This window comes from Anser cygnoides, chromosome 3 (genome assembly GCF_040182565.1).
Source record: "Anser cygnoides isolate HZ-2024a breed goose chromosome 3, Taihu_goose_T2T_genome, whole genome shotgun sequence".
NCBI classification, from domain to species: domain Eukaryota; kingdom Metazoa; phylum Chordata; class Aves; order Anseriformes; family Anatidae; genus Anser; species Anser cygnoides.
The window spans coordinates 16,779,447-16,801,087 of record NC_089875.1 but is presented as its reverse complement, the minus strand read 5'-3'; the positions used below and the strand labels follow the sequence as shown (position 1 = coordinate 16,801,087).

The 21,641-nt window shown below is 36.2% G+C and overlaps 1 protein-coding gene across 32 annotated transcripts in view; it reads right to left on the bottom strand.

Annotated features, from left to right (window-relative positions):
- The window catches only part of NRXN1 (neurexin 1), a 736,316-nt gene that overhangs the window by 212,469 nt on the left and 502,206 nt on the right, over window positions 1–21,641 (bottom strand). For all 32 annotated transcript variants that reach the window (XM_066993543.1, XM_048078446.2, XM_048078445.2 and 29 more), the window contains one exon: window positions 10,746–10,927. In XM_066993543.1, coding sequence (XP_066849644.1) covers window positions 10,746–10,927 — 182 coding nt within the window. The remainder of the gene's footprint in view (window positions 1–10,745; window positions 10,928–21,641) is intronic.

Below are 21,641 nucleotides of genomic sequence, written 5' to 3'. Positions count from 1 at the left end.
ATTGACAACATCAGTTCGTTAAACTCTTTGCATGTCTGTTATTGCTTCAGAAATGCTTGGGACCAGCCTGATCTAAGTGAAATAAAAATGACAATACACAAACAAGGAAAAAACCAAGAGATTTAACAGTGGCAGAAGCACACTGTCAAACAGGAAGAATCACAGTAAGATTGATAAGGACGGCAAGCATTGCACACCCATGATTGTTGCTGGGGAGAGAAAGGAAAAGGCTATTCAGCTCTGGGAAAGCATTCGCTGTTACACAGTGATATACCAGCCGCAGAGATGCTTTAGTGTCAAGCATGTCAAGCTCATTTAAGAGAGAAAAATCATTGAACAGCATAGGCATGTTACTGAAAAGCAGATCATAGAATATCTGAGTTGGAAGGGACCCATAAGGATCATTGAGTCCAACTCCTGGGTCCCTGAAGGACCACCCTCCCTCCCCCCCCCCCCCCCCCCCCCCCCAAAAAAAAAAAGAAAAAGAAAAAAAAAAGAAAAGAAAATGATGAAGAAAATGAAAAAAAGAATGAAGATACAGTTGTTACCCTGGGTTTTGGGAAATCCAAAAATTCCCTGCTGTAGCTCCCTTTCCCACATGATCCTGGTGCAATGAGTTACTGTCAAGAGACTATAAAAGTTAGGTAACTAAAGTGGGTGAAAGTAAGAATCAGACCCAGTGTGTCCAGTTCTGCCCTCTGGTACACCAGATTAAATTCAATGATTTTACTCCTTGGTGGCACAAGTGAAAAGTGAGAAAGGCTCAAAGATGATAAAACTAGAAGGAAAAAAAAAAGACAAACTAACTAAACAGTAAAACAAGTTTCCAGTTTGGTGATGAAACTGAGGCACCAGAGAGCATAACCTGTATTATATAAGGGGTCTAATTAACTAATTATGAATTACAATTAAGGTAGTATCTCACAAAACCTGAATAGTATTAAGACAAACTTTCCTTATTAGCCCAAATTGATTAACTATAATACTTATGTTTACTTAAACAAATGCCTGAAGCAAAGTAGCAGGTTCTGTGAAATTATCTCTGTACCTTTCACCTTCCAGCAGGAGTTTTCTAGCCAGATGTAGATCCTGCATATACTTACGCATATTTCTGTAGTTTCTTCAGACAAATTAATAGTGGAAGTGTCAGAATGAGAATTAACTGGAGTTCGGATAAGAATCTGTTCAGGTCACCAGCTGTGCTTTCCACTTGCCTTGTCCTGCATTAACAGGCTAATCTTGTTGACTGGTATTAAAAATGATACTGTTCGTACTGCATGTTCGTTGAAAAACTGCTACACCGGTACTTTGTGCTGCTGCATAAATATATCCTTACTCTCATTTAGAGCTCATAAATTTAAAAGACATGGAGTTAATATGCCATATCTTAGGTTCTGGCTTATAGTCATAAGAAACACCTTGATTCTGTACTGTCCAAACCTGGCCCTCTTTCAGTGGGTCACGGCAATCTGATAGTCACTCTCCTTTATTAAGTCTGCCCTCAAGAGCTAAAAACATAGTCTAGGATACTCTGAAAGTGATGCCATTGCTCACATCTGTCCTTATTTTTTCAAAACCACACATTGTCAGCCCAAAGTGACTACAACCTGCACAGTGATGGCCCTAACACCCCCCCCCCATGACTTGTAGGAAGGAGGAGGGAGTGCAAAACTTTTTGTTCTTCTCTAAAATTAGAAGAGAACTAGACAGTAACAAGCCAGGAAATATCAGGGCTGACTCCATTGTATTACTAGGTATAGCAAACAGTATATGCATAACAACATATACAATAGTTAAAATAAGCAGAAAAGTATCCATGCAGGATGGGCGTACACAAGTGTCTAGTTCTCAGAAGTGACCTTCAATCTTCCAGAGCTTTCATTGTCCTGACAATCACGATAATTTCCTATGATTCTGTGCTTCTTTAGCTGAACAGCCAGGTTTCAGTCAACTTCTCAACTGCTCAACTGTTGCAAACAGCTAAGTATTCTTTAAAACTTAATAAGGTTGCTAAAATGTCTGCTAAATTTTTCATCAGCTCTTTTTATGCAAGGCAATGTTCTGGAAGAGTTAGTGCCAAGTTATTAAAATATCTATAACTTTCATATGCAAGGATGTTGGTTAGCAACCAGTGTGTAAGACATTTTGGATTAGAAGAACCTAGTTAGACTGAGATAGGTAGGGCCAGTTTGCATAAGAATAGCTTAAGGTCTATTCCTTTAAGACTGTAGCAGACTAAAAAACATTTAGATAATCAAAATATCAGTAGGAGAATATAATGTCAGCTAGGTAAGCTGGTGCTATGGAGGAACAATAGGCTATTTATTTATGAATAAATACTTTCATCCTCCTTTCTGAATTCAGAAATTTGCTATTTATATATAAGCTACCTAGACAAGAAAGGATATGTCTCCTAATTGTGGCCGCATGCTTACTTGGTTTGTTCTTTATTAGACTGAACCAGCCAATGGTCATGCTCAAGAAGGTCTTCCATGTGCATACACCACACAGTCACCATTTATGGTGAACCTTCTGTTCCTTTAGCTACACAGTGTCTCATTATGTGGGAAGGTAAAGGTATGTAATCACCGAGACACTTGGAGGCTGCCACCTGCTTCACAGGGATTTGCTGGGACTGAAGAATATGCACAGGCATTTGTAAATTTGTGTTTGAGGACATGATAGAAAACATACTTAGGAAACAAGGGAAAAGGGGACAGAAAGAAAGAATCTTTGGAAATGAAGACCAGAAGCAATCTGACAGTACTTCAGAGTTTTTAGAGCAACAATGTCAAAAATAAAAGATGCTTTATGAAGAGGTCATGAGCTTCCTTATGTTGATTACACATGCTTGCTCTTTTGCTTGCCTCTCCAAATTACTCCACTTCTCAAAAACGTGCAACTTTTGTTTTTAGTATAACATGACTCAGCCCCAAGCCCTTCTAACCCTAGTATTTTTAGCATTTTTTTTAAAGTTCTACAAAGCCCCAGAAGAATTAAGTTCAATATTTAAATTCATTCCTCATGATGGACTTCAAGTCCTATGTGTGTGCAATTTGCAGCAGTAAAGTCAAAGGAAGACTTGTCATCAAATTCAGTGACATAGCTTTTGATCTTACGTAGTTCAGACAACAGATGGATTTCACTTACAGTATAATCCTGATATGCAACATCAGAAGGGATCATAGAGTCCATGATTTGGTCTGTAAGCCTATTTCATATGACTCCATTGCTACATACAATTCTTTCCATATTGCTATCAGATAATCTTACTATTAAATACATGTATAGCCCACCAGAAGTGTTTTAAGTATCTCCTCAACCTCAGGCTCTAAACCTGGGCCAGAACACCTCAGGAGATTCATCAGTGTTGAGGGCCAGAGCATTTTGCTGACCCATGGTATTTTATCTGTGAACTTCAGACATACCGGTTATGTAATCTCCTCTCACCAAGTGGCTGGCAGCTGATGACCCCTTCAACAGCATGCTTTTTGGAAAGGAAAATTCTATCCTCCAAAAAGCACAAAGGGAACAGGGTGCATAAAGGAGTTATTAGCTGTGTAGAGGAAGAAGTGAGAGCTTTTATTCATTCCAAGACAGAGTAAGACAATGAAAGGAGTTGCTTCCCTCAGTCATGTTTGTGGGCTCTTAGAGATGACAGCTGCCATGCTGCTACAATGGACTTTTCATGCCAGCATTGGGATTTCTCTTTGCACTCCATGATGGCAGTCACAGGCAAGCTGTTCAATTATATCCTCTGTCCAAATTCCATTCATATTTTTGATACAGTAATATATAAGTCTGCTCTGTGACAGAATTAGCACATTTCCACAGCCTTCTCTCAGCACTTTTGCCTGTTCACAGCAAGAACTGACCACTATTGCTCAGTGTTAAATCCTGCTTGGGAAAAATAAAAGGTCAATGTTCTTTGAAAAAATAAATACCCTTTGGATAACGGACAGTGCAGAATACTCAAGATGAGGCATTAACAAAAAGCTTATATCATAAAATCTCTTTTCAGAGTTTTTTTTTTTTAATCTATGTCTTTGCTAATACAAAACAGTAAGTTAATTGAATAATTTCCAGGCATGGCTTGACCATTTCAGTGATTTATTTCTTTCCTACAGACTTAGATCTTTAACCTGATCAGTGAGGTAAATGATTGCTCCATTTAGCACAAATTCCCTAGATTAATTCATTGCTCCCATTCTAATTAACTTAAGTTTGTGTACATTGAATTGCATTCTCACCTGCCTGTCTAGTACCACAAATGATTCTTTGATTGTAGTGTTTTTCATTATTCAAACCCCATAAGCAAGGCTGGAAATACTTCTTTCCTAGGAATTTTTCTTCAGTTTGAAGATTTGTACATAATCTGATGCTATTTTTTTTGATCCCCACACAGAAAAGGAACACTGTGCATAACAGTCTAACTACCTATAGTGTTTACCATATGCATATGTTAACAACATCAACAAAATCAGAATTAACTATCATGTATCTAAACAAAATAAGCATCAAATATTAGCAGAATTCTGGCTTAGATAACATCACCCATAAGTCATTTTCTTGTTGCTCAAAGTGGCAGAATATTAAATATCATAACCCTGTTAAACATAATGATCTTCTTCCCAGGACTCCTAAGTGATTTATTCCTGATATACACTGAGCTTATATGATGATAGCCTGATTATCAGAGGTTGCTGACTATGTTTGCTTCCATTGACTCTAGCCACTGATGCACATGGTTAACACTTCTAGACGATCAGATTCCTGAAACCTAGTTCTCCTTTTTTCTTTTTTCCTTTTTTTTTCTTTTTTCTTTTTTTTTCATTTTTTTAAGCCCTTCCTGCAAGTAAGTAAGTAGATTTTAAAGTCATTACCATTTCACATATACACAAGCCACCACTGGCCTTACTAAATCTTCACATTGCACAGATACACGTATGATAACAAGGAATTCTATATTTAAAATAAGATTATTAGAAGAAACTTTATCCTGGGAATATATATATGTTTTAAGATTATTAAAATCTTCCTGGGAAAATTAATTACAACCCAATACAAACCACTAAAATAAAAGGGACCATCAGTCTCAGTGAAAGTACGTTGAACTCTCTAGGCATTGATCCAAATACAACTAATCAATATGAATTTTTCAATTGACTTTCCATTTCCATTAATGCCAAGACATGTGAAGTATTCCAAAAAGAACAATGAATTCATTTATCTTAAGACTGCACTTTTTCTCTGTTATGCTCACACACAGAAGTCTGATCCTCTTCCTGGCTTTACTCTGAATTATTTCTGTTCACTTGAAGGAAGGTCATTATACTTTCATAAATTAAAATTTCTATATATCATGCACATGTATAATAGAACCTAAGAGTCAGCTATTAAAAACCCGGTGCAGAAGAATACTGCATTTGTATAACTAAGAGACAGAGGGAGGGGAGCAGGAATAATAGTCCTTTATAGTTTGCAAAAAAGCTCCAAAAAATGGATAGGGAGTAATTTGACAGGACTTTTGCAGAATTTTCCATGAGTTTCAAGCTGGAAATGCACACCACTTGATTTCAGAATATTTTTCAGATATTGTTCAGAATATTTTTTGAACACAAAATTCAACACTTCATTTGAAGATATTCAATATTTCCCTAGTTTATGAAAGTATTTCGTATCGTATACAAAGCTGAACACATAGACAAGAAAATGGGAAACCGTTGATGTTCTTTTCAACCAAGATGATCTTTGAACCAAAGCTGATAAAAACTCACAAAAGCTTTCACTTGATCTTTGTTCATATCATTCTCATGGAAAAAGTTTCTAATGAAAAAATGCCTTTCCTGCAATATATATTATAATAGATGTAATATATAAATAGTTGGAACAAAGAGCACAAGCTGAATTTATTCATGATCCAAACCCCAATTTTCTATGAGACATAATGTGTTTCCTCTCATATGACTGTTCACCTCAGTCATTAATCATAGCTCTGAAGGATCTACAAACACGTATTGAAAATCTAAATACAATACTGATTAATCTATCATGCCAGTACTGCTACAGCTTCAAACTATTTCTGACTAATTAAGTGTAACATACATGGCAAATATTCATACTGTCTATCTTTAATCATACCATACTTTTTCAGGTAACATTACAACATCTTTTAAAATAGCTTCCCATGCTTTTCTATCACAGTATTAATCTTACCAATTTACATTTTCTCTATAGTATTTTTTTTATCATAATATTAAATGGAATAAGATAAAAACCAACCACAGCATACCCTGAGTTTAATGATTTCTTTTTATTTTTTTACATTTACAATATACTAGGTAAGATTGTCACTCTTCTCTCACTGGAATTATGGGGAGGGATGTTTTCCTCAGCTTCCCTTAGAGGAGGGTTAGGACAATGCATCAAAATGCTTCCACATCAGTCTGATTCCTTCTTTCAAACCTTAGGATGTTTACTAACAGAACAATCCTCACCACTTCACCTGCTTCAGTAAACCAATAATATCTCTAGCTTAGTTTAATTAGTAATTCACCCCACTTGAGTGATCCCAGTTTAGCTTCAATAGCTAGTGTCCTGTAGGTTAGTAGGCTTTTCTGGAATGACGAAGCTGTAAGATCTGAAACGCCCTACTGCCCTTCTCCTCCACAAGAACTTCCCATACTCAATTTCAAAACCAGCTGTAACCATAAAAACCAGAATATTGTTTTTATGCTTCCAAAACACTTAAATTTTAAAATAAATGACACAAACAGGGAAGACACAAAAACTGCTGACTCCATAAATCAGGCAGACAAAATATTACATTTTGGTATACAAAATCTTTCATTTTAACAATGAAAGATGGAAACATGGCATAATTTATAATTAAAATAAATTTTAAAAGTGTTTTAAGTCTATTGATGGAAATCTATTCTTCTCATCTTCACTAGTAGAGCAGTTATTACTTGTGCCGCATTGGAGAATGCCAGTTTGCAATATTACCAGCATTGCCAGACAGAACGATTTAACAAGATTTCTAAGCTCTTTGAAGCAATATCTTCATTGAACTCTATTTTGTTCCTCACCACAGAAAAGGTGGAAGTTTGAGGCTGCAACAGTACAGCGCTTGTGAAAGACGATGACGTACACACATATATATACTTTTCTGTCTAACGACTTTCTGTTTAATGGCAGAAGAGGAGAGAAAAAAAGCGTAGATAGGAATGGGAATCACTGACAGAACTACCTAAGGGCTTTAGAAGTTGGTGAAAAAGCCAAGCACAGAAGTGCTCATGGTGATTAATGGAACACTGCATGAATAAGCTGCTGCCTTTTTCCATTTGCCACAGGGATAGATGCAGACCATGCCAGAAGAAGGGGGAAAAAGGAGGATTATAGTAATTCTAAGAGCTCTCTGTCCTTTTTTCTACCAGGAAAAAAAGTGGCAGAAAAGAGGAGAAAGTGGCAGTAGAAAAACCCAACTTTTATACATGGTATCTATTTCCTGTTGAACTAGATCTTCCAACAGAAACTGCACAGGAGACTACTTCACCTCTATAACAGAAGTCAAGTGATAGCCATGAAAATTAATAGCTGCATCTCTGGATGACTAAACCGTATTAACACCCGTTCCTTGAAGCATAGGGGTGCATACCTATCACACACACAACCATACCTATACATCTTGGAATTTAAAATACTTCTATTGGAACTGTTAAACATTTGGTAGAAAAGCAGATTACGCATTTTTTGAAACATTTCTCATATTAACAATTGTTATTTGGGGAGATAAATGATCACTTAAAATAAATGTTTCTAAACTAACACTAAAGCTGTAATTCAGATGATCAAGTAACAATTTTCCAAATTAGAATATGTTATGAGCTTGATTTCATTATTAGGTTTACACCATCTTTAAGTAAACAGAATAATAAAGAGGGCAAGCACAAATTAGAATACTATAATCAAACTTGTAATTTACTCTTCTATTGCTAGAATGAAGAAGGTTAAGAGTAAACTCCCTCAGAGCTCTGTTCTGAAACATCCTGAACAAACACCCTCAACATGCTAGTGAGGACTATTATTTAAAATTTTTAGCTCAAAGCAATAGTTTCAAACTTTCTTTGTAACAACCCTGCTGAAAATACACTTCAAACCTATCTTTAGACACCTGTCCCAGATTTTGTCACTGGAGGAGATCCAAGTAATTAATAGCCTCCTGGTTAAAAAAAGATCAACAACAGACAAAAAACCAAAACATTTTATTTTATTGGAAAACTGAATCCCAGCACAATTAAATCATAACTATACCTGCGTTGCAGTGTTATAGTTGGTATAACACAGGTAGGTTATCTATGCACAGTGTATTTAAATATACACAGGCATTTATTTCAAGTGCTCATGCATATTTATTAGAAAGATATGTGAGTGAACGCATGGAAAAGAACAAGGAGAATTAGATTTTCCTCTCCTTCTAGTTCTTCCTCCTTCTGCTATTCACAACTTATGCTTGTTTCTGGTTATTCATTATAAAACTAAGTCATTCTTACTGGCTTTGGTGCAAGATGGAAGTTTCAAATGACACAATCCTTCTACTACATTTATTACAGCTATTTTAATACAGTTGCAAGCTATTGAAAAACTTCATTCCAATAAATTATTTTTCAAATATAACATATACATGGGCCTCTCCATTTCTACGTTCTCCTTTATTTTTAAAACTACGGTGCTTCACAATATCATACTTGGGTAAAATTCTCTGAAGACCCTATAGTTCCAATGACTTTAATGACATATTTTCTTAGGTCCCATGAGTATTTTTGAAAATGCTGATTTTCAACTTTCTTTTGAATCCTATCCTTGTTTGAAATAGATTCTTAGCAATTATATTCTAGAAGTTTTCCAAGATTTATCTAACAGCGATTAAAAAAATCCTGCAGATCTGACACCTTGCCAGATGTCAGGATTTCAGGTCAATCCCATAGTGTCTCCATTTTAGAATGAGAACAAAGAGGAGGAACTCTTGGAAGGTCAAGCCTCATTCTAGTGAACTTTCTGTATAGTTATCATGTATTTTTCTCTGAAGCACAGTGGGCTTCAGAGAGGTTCCCAAAGTCTGTTGCAAAGACAATAGTAGGAGGCCATAGTCACCTCACACAATAAACACATGCAGGAGTTTCAAAAGACCGGTAAAGATAATCTATGCTTTTCCCCATCTCTACTAAGCTGGTAGTTCTTCTGATAATAGAAAACTCTCAATTATTATTCTTTTATTTATATGCTACAGCATAGGTATAAGAAAGATATTTAGGTAAAAGCAACACTTATGACCGGGTAATAATTTTTGCACTTTGACATCCAACTCATAATTAATGAACCCAATGTTTTGCTTTAAAATGGAAAAATCAAGGTTAGAGAGATTGCACAAATATGACTTGGTAGACTTTAGGTACAGTAAATCTACAATAAAAGCATCCCTTTGTACGCTAATGACAAAGATAACACTATGAGTTGAAAGCATCACAGTTCTTCACAGTCAGTGTATCTGGTCTCAGGCTGCAAAGAAATGGGCAAATGATAACTAGGCACGTGATATTACAGATGGCTTTGGAAAGCAAACTTTTTTTTGATTGCTATTTAGCAATAATCCAATACTTGCCTTGAAAGATATGGGCTCTCACTTTTTCTGGCACCTGGGAGAACCTGCTTTGTTCACATTTTTATATTAAGATTTTACAATACTGGCCAGATGTTTTGTCTGTGTTTTTCAATGTAAGAGAATGGTATACACAACCTCGGATTTTTTTAAGGCCTTCTTTCTTTGTCTATTTACTCAAGTGAGTAAATAAATAAATAAAATAAAATAAAATAACCTTGGTCCACAATGCAGGAGTGCCTTTACAGAAATAAGGAGCCTGGGAAGACTGAATACCATAATTCCCTCTAGTTTTGAAAATGATCACTGCAGAATGTTTTCCGAGGGTAGAAGTGTAATTGGTTACAGATCAATAAGTAATTTCATTCAAAAGGAACTATTCTGTTTCTGAAAGTAGCAAGATTCTTAAATCAAAGTCAAGCTAATATATTAACAAATTTGGGACTGATCTAAACAACAACATTTTATACTGCCCTAGTTATGTTTATCTCAACTGATCATTTATTTATGTTGCCATAAAAATCCAGATGCTTTCAATTTTGATTGCTAGTTATTTGCTTTAGGGCAGCTGAAATTACTTTTTCAGACTTCCTAGCTTGACAATCTTGCTTTCTGCTTACAATTTATCATCACAATGGAATGGTGAAATCAGAGGATAAATTCTAGTATTAACAATAAGCACAGTCAATTGTGATATACCGTATTTCCTCTAGCAGATTCCAGATTAAATCCTCCAGGATTAATGCACCTTCTTCTGACATTGCTAAATCCCATTTTATGTAATTAGATTGCAGTAAACTCCTATATCTGTACATATGTCACAGTATGATTTTTAATTGAAAAGCCATATAAAGCAGAACTATATAAAGTATACAGTATTTTGAGAATGCCTGAAATCCTGTACACTACTGTATGCTATAAACCATCATCATCTAATTCACTATTAACCTTAAACAGTTCATTAGCAAAATGCTATACTTACATTAAAACTAACAAAAAAGCCCACCCAAAATATAAGAACAAGAATCAAGAGACAAGAATATTATTGAGACAAGAATAAAAACATGCATTTTTTGATAATACTTACAATATGCAGCTCTAAATAATCTCCAAGCCCAGTAGAACTGTCCACTCGTACCAACACAGCTTCTTTTTGAACAGTACTAAACCCTATTGCCAGTCTGTCAGCACGAGTGCTTGGACGATCATTAGGAGGCCACGTGTAAGTGATTTGTCCACCACCTTTGCTAAAGATATATGTTGTTCCCGCTGTAAAGGAGAAATAAAAGAGAATTAGTTCACTTGTGTCAATGCAAACGCACATGGAAATGATGTGCTCTACAAAAATCAAGATGTTCTCATATAGCAAATATAGTTGTAAAACAAAACAATACTATATTTCAACATGAAGGGTTCTTTATCTCTAAAAATTTTGCAGTAAGCTTAATGTTAGTGTTTTTATATAGAATATAGCATAACTGCATATACAGTGATTTAAAATACCATGACTCTGATTCAGAAATGCATTTTTATCCAGAAGAGTTCCTAAGCATATGCTTGAAATTAAGAACATGTTTCTGTCATGTGCAGAACAGGGATGAGTTGAACAAAATGCTTTTCCAAACTGGGCCTACATGGAGAAGAAATCAAGTAATTCCAGTTATCTCATGATTGACAAAAATGCAGCTCCATATATCAACCTTATTTACACAATGAAAATGATATGCTCTATATGATATGTCATTGTGCACAGCAAAGAGAGACATCAACAAATACAGTCAGATAAGACTTCTACAGATCTGAGGTTTATCAGCTTGTGACAGATGGAGATAACAAATGGAAGGATAAAAACATACCTTACATGTCAGGACAAAAATGCATCATTCTACCATCTAAGTAAACAATGGCATATTTCCATAATGCTTATTGTATAACTTATAAGTGTTTGCATATTATCTCCAAAATGCACTTAAAAAATCTGTAATTTTTTATTTTTTTTAAACGAGTGCTGTAATCTTAAACCACTTAGCTCTCAGGCACTTTAATTCATCACCTGCATATTTCCTGTGAACTAAAAGAGCAGCATATCTGGACACTTTCCATTTAAAACTTCTACCCTAACAATAGCATACACCATATAAATTGTGCATGTGCTCAGTCTTTCATTTATGAAGTCACTATAGGCTGTCCACTTCTTTTCTACAAAGATAGGTAAATGCTTAGGGAGATACAGAGCATAGTAAATACGGATGTCTGCTTTACTAGCTGTTCTAAGCTGGCTCTCTGTGTGGATACTGTTAATTTTATTAAATGTAATCCAGTTTATGCTCCACCAAATACTCTACAAACTTTCCATGTCCACATAAGGAGTAAGTGCATAACATTGTAATTGTCATTTTCTTACTTTCTTAGATTGACCAAAAGTGCTGTGAGCCTAAAAGAGTATTTAAAAACCTTTGGAGATCTAGAATTTAAAGCTGAAAACAAGAAGGGTTGTATGGCTACACCAGTCTTTCAATTTCTAGATGTCTCAAAATCTTACTCTATTGCTGAGTGAGACTGCTTTGAGTCAGTCTCAAAGCAAAAAGGTCACTTGGTCTTTTTGAAATGATAACCTATATTTATTTCTAACATCTTTTCTTTTTTTTTTTTTCCATTACAATGCCATCATATTTTATGTACTGTGCACAGCATTTAAAAAATTTAGTAAAGCTCAATTTACATCAACACTCTTGCAGGACAGCACTGTGCTTCAAATAAATCGCTTGGCTTTTCTCTTGATAGCGAAATATAAACTTGTATGTGTTGTAGGAAAACTTGTCAAATCTCTTTAGCAAAGACAAACACAATAACAAATCTGGCATTTAAGTTTTAACTTACGCTCCAAGAGAAACTGTGGTTTATCATCAGTATGAAGAGTTGTGCAAGAGCAGTGAAGGTAAGGGCTGTGCCATAAAAAGGTTTGGTAACAGACGCGCCAAAGGTGTCTGGTTTGGGAATCTGTGTGACAAAAACCTAACCTCCTACTCTCCCACCCCATCCTTCCTCATATGCAGTGCTCTGAAATGCACAATAATCCATTGCAGGCTATTCAGTAATGATGGCTGAATCTCCAGTTCTAGTATGTCCCAAAGCAAAGATACACGGGACAGGTAATATCATCCTTGATGGTCCCAAAGTTCTCACCTTTGCAGCTAGTGCTGACTTCAAACCTTGAGCCAGCTGAAGAGTGACAGAGTTTGGATCTTCATATGTGGAGGTCACATTGATATCTCTAGTGAAATGATTTATTCTGTATTGCTGAAAAACTAAGGGCTTGATCCAAAGCTCATTAAAAACAGTGACAGCCTTTCTCTTGACTTCATAAAATACCACATCAGACTGGGAATGAAGTTCTTGTAAATAACAAAAATGAGAAGGCTAACAAAAATCAACTCCTTACACCTCAATGTCACCAACCATAATGTTTGAGTAGTACATAAGATTTAAGTGGGAGGGCGTAATTCTCTTTTTCTTGGTTGTAACAGATGTGTTTACCCAATATAAAATACAAAGAAAAAGCCTGCCAAGCGATAGCAGAGTCATACTGAATAACATGACCCAGAAGTAAGTCTCCAGCTCTGAACAATGACAGACTCCGTTGTTCTTGTTCAGCGTGAATCTTTGTTGCGTTTTTTTTGTTAAATGCTGCCCTTCGAATAAACAAATGAAGAGTATTTCACTCCATACTGCTGCAGCTTTGATGCCAAGGTCAATGTCAGTAGGGCTGATTAAATCTAACTGCAAATCTTAAACTATGTAGAAACAACATCAAAATTTTAGAAGTTATCTTTTATCCATAACAACATGTGGCTGATGTTATTTATGTCAAAACTTTCCTTTTTTTTTTTTAATAACTGTACATTTTGTAGCTTTTCACACTATCTTTGTGTCTTGTAACAGGCTCATTAATCCATGTTGATGAATACAGATTTGCCTTTGTCTAAGCTATACAGGGAGTCTCATTCTTTTAATTTCCTGTATTAATTTATTAAAAAAAAAAAAGAAAAAAAAAAAGGAAAAGAAATAAGTTCATAAGCTATTTGAGAATAGGTCCTCTAGTGTTTATGTTTCAAGAAAGACAAATATAATAAAGTAAAATATATTATGCTAGGATTGATCTCAGCTTATGTTCCAAACCCCCATTAACTATTAAAAGCCAGAAACTGAACAGTTGTTCAAAACTACCTTGTTTACTATCAATTTTGGATGTGAAGAAACAACAGAGGAAACCTAATTCGCTTGCTCCATAAAATGATTTTATGGTCTCTGAGAAACCTTGTAATGTCTCTGCCATTCTTTCAGAACATTGTCACTGAAAACCAGCCATCTTCCTTCCCTCTTATAGCTTATGGCACTGTGTTGTTTGGGATTTATCATCTCCAGAGAATTGAAAGCTGCAGAATTAGTCAAGAATAGCAATGCCATCAGCACAGTACTTACAAGTAGGCAAGTTTGTAATATGCCAGGATATCTCTCTCAGCCACAGAATTTACTGAGTAATTCTTTATGTGTCCATGCACCTACACAATGTCCATACAGCTCTTTGAAATTCTGAATGGTGAATGCATGGTTCCTATTGTAACAAACTGCCAGTGGTCAAGATACAGTAATGGTTTTTAATGGCCTCAGTCTCTCAAGTCCTATTTGTTTGCAAAATTCATCTTTATGAAATAGTGTGTTTATTTCAGCACAGCCTAGCAGCAACTCAAGGACATCTGCTTACCTATACAGTATTAAGCAGATAAATATTTTGTTTAGTACCCATTTACTGTATCTATTACTGTGTATGACTGCAATGCTTTTCAATATTTATCCCTCTGAAGTCACATCTGATATAGTTTAACAGTTTTCTCAAATCATCAACAAATCAACAGCTTTCTACATTCCTTGCGTTCATCTCAATTTTGTGTTTAAGGTATATTACACCAAAGGGTAATTTACATAGTTCAATTTTTCCCCTATAATGTCAGTAACTTAATGGTTATTTTCAACAGGAAAATGGCAGGCTTAAGATGCCTATAAAGTGAAAGTGATGGTTTTATTGAGCTTTGGACCCCAACAAACTGTGGTTTGTGTGTACTGTGTGTGTACTGTAGTTATTCTACCACAGTACAGCTTGAAAACAAAAGACTGAAGCCTGCAAATGTCAATAATGAAAATTCTTAGTTGTCCTGTCATTAATATTAATTTTTATATTATTAAAAAAAAGGATAAACATTACTGGTTATAACAAGAAATTACTCAATATAATTATCTTCCTTCTGTATGTTATCAGTATTTTCTTCATTCTGGGCTAGAATGTGAACCCTTTTACTCCCATTGGTAAGTAATTACTTGCATTGATAAACTTGCTGAATCCAGTGAGACTCTGTGTGCAGGCTACTACTAATTACCAGGAGTGAAGAATTTACAGTACAAATCTATGTATACACATTTGCAAAAACATCTATACAGAGACATTAATCACACTTGCGGTGTTCAGTGGAGCATGTAAGTCTCCATTTAATACTTCTCTTTATTCTTTCTATTACATATTTTCATCTTGTCCATGGCTGAAGTTTCAGAAAAGTACAAAAATTTCCATATGTATAACTTTACAGATTTCTAATATAAATAAAGAAATGAAAGCTTTAAGTCTAAAACATGACCTTGCCAGGGGAAGCGAGAGGGAATGATTAAAAATAATTAGTGGATCATTTTTATGATGGGTTACAAACCAACTCTTCTGTGTGTTTCTTCTTAGACTCTGATATGTTATTAATTATTTACATAAAACAGAGAATATATGCCACAGGGCTGAGGTGAGGAGAGAACAGCCATTAGGGCTAACCATAGGAAGCAGTTTGGAAGGGCTGCTGGAAGAAGTTTTTCAAACTAAAGATTACATTAAACTGAACACTTCCTGAAAGCCTCTTGGCCTCTCCCCCCTAACCCAGTAAGGAGCCTGAATGTGGAATGCAACTGCTTTGCTGTAAAAACTACGTGAGGCTACTTTAAGTATCATCTGTTCAAAAGCACAAGAGGTGTACTGGATGGAGTTTTTCAAATGGATCATTGCCCTCCAAAAAGCTCAAGCCAAAGTTGTAAGAATGGAGAAATGTCTCCTTTTCTGGCCAGGTACCTCTTAGACTGCTGGACAATAGGGTACAAGAGTATATTTAAAATGTTCCTTTGACCACATTCATCTTTGCAAACCCTAGAAGGTTAGGATTTTCCTGAAAACTGAGTGCTTCATCTCCGCTGCTCCTTCACAGTCACCCTCTGCCCCTGCTCCATGTGGGGTCCCTCCCACGGGATGCCGTCCTTCCCAAACTCATCTTGCGGGGGCTTCCCACAGGCAGTAGGTCTTCAAGAACTGCTCCCACATGGCTCTGTACCACGGGGTCCATTCCCCAGGAGCAAACTGCTCCAGCACGGGTCTGCCACAGGTGGCAGCTCCCCCCAGACCCCCTGCTCCTGCGTGGGCTCCTCTCCACGGGCTGCAGCTCCGGCCCGGGGCCTGCTCCTGCGGGGGCTCTCCATGGGCCGCAGCCTCCCCCAGGCCACATCCACCTGCTCCACTGGGGGCTCCTCCATGGGCTGTAGCGTGGAGATCTGCTCCATGTGGGGCCCATGGGCTGCAGGGGGTCAGCCTGCTCCACCAGGGGCCTCTCCACAGGCCGCAGGGGAACTGCGTGCCTGGAGCACCTCCTGCCCCCCTTCTGCACTGTCCTTGGGGTTTGCAGGGCTGGTTCTCACTCCTTGCTCTCTCAGCTGCTGTTGTGCAGCAGTTTTCTTTCTTTTTCTTCAATCTGCTCTTACAGAGGTGCAAACAACATCATTTATTGGCTCGGCTCTGGGCAGAAGCAGGTCCCTTTGGAGCTGGCTGAAACTGGCCCTTATCTGACATGGGGCAGCTTCTGGATTCTTCTCATGGAGGCTACCCCTACACTCCCCTGCTACCAAAACCTTGCCATGTAAACCCAATACAACTGTAATCTCACAAACTGCACAGCATAATTTCTCAGTAGTTACATTAACTGATTCGCTGATCATTCATTCTATCAGAGTAACTGGAAGAAGACTCACTGACCAAACCAGTATTGACATAGGCTGTTAGTGGTTTTGCTCATGAATACCTTCATTTATGATCTCATCTTGCCACTTCAGGTAAAGACACTGAAGAAAATAAAGAGAATGGAAGATGTCTGTGGGTATATCATCAGCCTTCTGCAGCACCCACATTTCACTAAGCAGTAAAGCTCAAAACTCAGCTTTTCTGCAAAAGAGACTGAAGCCACACCACGTGTACAGCAGTTGCTGCTAGCTGAATCTGCAAACTTCCAACATTGCTTATGATACTACTGCACTCCCTGCTTAGTTTAGTAATGCACTGATTGTAATCTAGAACTGGAGCCTATTTCATAGCATGGGACATGTCTTAAAAGTTATACTCAAGAGGTTTCACCCAAACAATAATTAGATGAGGGTGACCTCAACCAGCTTAAAGATCAGCTGAATTAATTTATTAAAATGAATAAACAAAGCAGTATGTCTGGTATGTACAAGATGCTGAAACAGAAGAGTCATCACTCATTGCTGCTGTCATCTGCCTCTTCCAGATTATCTATCAACCAGTCAATGCCACTATTAAGCAAGTAGAGAAGACACAGCCTTCTACACATCTTGGTAAACAGAAACAATGCTATGTAGCTATTAATTAAAACACATCTTTATGTTATATCATAAAACTTTCTTCCCAGACCACTAGAGAGACTCTGATTTGCTTTATCATATCCTACAAGGCTTTTCATCACACTACATCCAAGGTTTGTAAGGGATCTATAAAACAGCACTGTGCATGGCTTATTATATTCAGCTATCCCCAAGGGCTGTCTCCAGGTAAAGGTCTCTGTGATAATAGAAGAACAGTCTCAAGTCAAACTGAGCATCCTGGCCTTTGCAATGACATTTATTGCAGATTCAATGCAGTAACACAGAAGCCAAGTCTTTTCCTCAGACCACAACAGTTACTATAAGTATCTTAATCAGCTCAGCCCTGTTTTCCACCTCCACACACATACAAACAACAACAAAACCACAAACAAACCAAGAAAAACACTCCTATTTTACTCCTCCTTTCCTCCAATCTATGACAAAGGTATTTGGACAGTATTGTGACCTAGTACACCTGTAGGTGGCACAACAGCACTCTGACTTGTCTAAAATGTCTAGGGTCTTCCCACAATTTGACTTTCCGGCAACAGACTCTTGACTGAAGGGAGAGATCAACCTGACACTGGCCACTGGTTTGATTGACCTACGTGCAACTCCACCTTCGGCTTTAGCCACTTGAACTACAGCATGGTCTGATACTGGTTAAATCTCTGCATTTGCTGAGAACTCAGTGGAATGCTTCTCCATTAACAAAGTCGTATCATATCTTACCCACTAATGCAAGACAGAAATGTTTTTTCCACGCAGGGAAATTGTCAAATATATTTAAAATATTGTAAATGTTGAAGATACTATACAAATACAAACCCACTTGTTTCTGACTTTGTGCTTTGTAACTCATAATTTATATTGTATATTGCATGCCATAATGAAGAGGGGAAAAATACTCCATTCCATTTCCAATTGTTCTAGTAATTTTAATTCCCTAGTTTTAAATGTCCTATTTTTAGAAAATTTCTCTGTGGAAGATAAGATTATGGGGTTTCACAACCTATCTGCTCCCTTTGCTCATCCTCCATCAACTTTTCAATCTAATAGTCAAGATCAGCCAAATTTGAGATATAGGTAGGCAGAAATTTCAAACATTTTCTCTTATCACATTATAAAAATCAATAAATAGGTAAAAGAAAACTCTATAGAGCTCAACCACTATAATTTTTGCTTGACAATAGCCTGTAGGGACCTTTACAGTTGCATATTGGTAGGCCAATCAATACACTTAGTGTGCTGTGTTAGCCAGACATTTGGGAAAGGCAGCATTCCATAAGAAATCAGGATTCATTATTTTTGCTGGTTTTGGAACAACATGTTTCAAGGCAAAATGTTTGTCTAAAATGAGGATATCTAGTTCTATTGATTTCAGTAGGGTCACTAAGGGATAAATAACTAAAATTTGTGAGCATTGACGGTTCGACAGATGTGCATACCCATAAAGAACACCTCTTATGCAGCCTTTATCAGTATTATAGGTTACCATCATTCTTACCATTATAAATAACATAAAAGGTTAAAATCAAAATGTCAAATAATTTAAAGGATTTTCCAACTGGAGTGAGATTCTAATAGCTTTACTCAAGTAGCATCTTACACCTTGAATGACCCCATTGATTTAGATTAGATCACTTAACTGGAGTAAAGTACTACACAATTTAAGTAGGCATATTAAACTTTCAATTTAAACAAGCTTTCAGTTGTGTTTAAAATGAATATAATTTTCAGAAGGACCTTAGCTAAGCAAGAGCTGGCTGAAAGGACTCCTAACAGTATGTAGAAATTAGAGTATCTGTTCATCTGATTTACTAACAAAACATGAGTCAATTTAGAGAATGACAATGGACTTGGCAGTATTTAGGCACCAATTCTATACAATTATTTTGATTAGCTTTAAAATGTGCACAATAAAAAAGTTCTGGGTTTTGTTCATCGTTCATCTCATTACTGTGTTCGTTTATATAAAAGCTATTATTTCTTTTATGAAACAGTACAGCCTTTCTAAAGCAAATCTGACACAGACTGGCAAAAGATAATTATTGCTCTTCTCCAGAATCTCTCAGATTAAAATTTTTTTACTGGCTGTCTATTTCCTATTACGTTCCCAGTATGGATGGTTGTTCAAAATTAATTTCTGTATGAAATGTAAACCAAGTAATTCCCCATTAATGCCTCACATCTTTATGTAACATGGATGGTTAGAAAAATATATATTTTTGGAAATCAAAGCTTGCTTTAAATGTCATGCTGTAGTCAACATGAAACATTTTTACCCATTATAACTCTATTAAAGGTAAAAAGGATACAATGTGTCTGCCTCTGAAAGCTTGCCAAAAAGTCAGATGGAAATTAGAAGTCAAATGTCTTATAAATAAGGGAAGGCCTTAGTATAATTATTATAATTATATTATTATTATAATTATATATTATTATATTATATAATAATTATAATTATTATATATAATAAGGGAAGGCCTTATTCCTCCTACAACCTTGTCTACATATAGGTAAAGATAAATTTCTTGAACAGTGTCCAAAAAAGTAGAAATGGTGTTGTCAGGAAACACATATGAGAAGGCAATGAATGAGATGAATTTTTTTTAGACAGTATGTAAAGACGGTATCAGAGTGAAGAATTAAATCAGTAAACTCAAATAGTTTTGAAGACAATAGGACTGCCTTGGTCCCAAAAGGTCCAGATAGGACTGCCTTGGTCCCAAACTCCTTACATTAGGAAATGTCAAGTTCCTATACTTCAGTTTAACCACTGTTATTAAAGACCATTCAAATACATGGACTGTGCATGCTTCTTATGTCATTTGCTTCTTAAGGTTTATTAGTGGTGCACACATATAAAAAGAATGTAGTTAAGGTGCTGGTTAGCTGAAGGGATTTGTGACAGGATGCAGGAACTAGGACATTAGCTCAAATACTACACAGGTTGATAGAGATCAAATGATCAAATGTTGATACCATCCTGTGGTGGCCTATATGAAATCATTCAGTGGTTCTGGTCCAGGGACCTTACAATCTCAATAGATATCAGGCAAATGCTAAAAATTCTGCAAGCCAAGTAACTGGAGTTGTTAGAGTTTCCAAGCTTGCTGACTCAACTGGGAGGCCTGCAAGTTGAAGACAAAACTGCTTATGCACCAAGATTTGAACAGATCTCACACAAAAGTAGCTCTGCACAGATGTATATACAAATCAAAAGTCAGTAGAATAAAACGTGAAATTCAATTTGAGGTTGTTTTTTCTCTGTATAGGTCCATCAAAATTTCAAAGAAATCTTTCATATTTTCAAATAATTTAATAAAAATGTCATGATGTCTGGCAAAGCAGTGTCTGAAGTTGCTTTTATTCAAGCACCTACTGCAGTGTCCCAGTTTTCAGAAGTGTTGCAGCATTTCTGGTGACCTTTAAAAAAATCAAACCTCAGTTCTTTAAATGAAGAAATTGAACAAATGTTTGAAAAAGCTGATCTGAAGTTATTTAATTATGTTACAATGTTCAGGAGGTCAACTTCAAATGTTGAGTGTGTTTTTAGCTAAAGTTATTATTTCCTTTTGTTTTGTTTGAAAACCATTCTTAATGCCTTCCTTGTGAATACAATATTCCAGTTATCCTTTCTTTTATTAATTTATTTATTTTAAAATAATATTTATATTATCTCCCTCACTAAATGCACTTCCTAGTGCATCTCATCATTTAGTCTTGAGAAATCATAAAAAGTTTCGGGAGCTCTCATATTAGTAAAAACTTAGAAGAAATGCATAGCAGGCTGAAAATAAAAGTGAAGCTAACTGCAAGCCTGTTAAATGCATTGAAAAATGATACAAGCACAACAAGGATGACAGATGCCAGACTACTGGAATAAGATAAGGTGCTTCTAGTACCCGCAGAAAAAACACAGTATTGGCAACATTGCAGGTGTTGCTGAGATGGAACCTCTTCTAAAAATAAAAAGTTGTGCTATGGGTAGTATGCAATGAAGTTTGATATTGTTTGAAAATGTAGTGAAGAGTAAGATGTTCTGTGGTGTACATGCTCTCCTCCGGATAACTTAATTACTAATAGCTATCAGAAAAAAATATTATTGTGGTACAAATAGCACTTCTGAACATCTTTAAGTATACATACATAGGCAATAGCTGAAGAAAACCAGAAAGAACATAATTTCTTAGATCTGTTACATCCTTAATTGTAAAAAATTGCAAGCATTCTTCTAACAAAA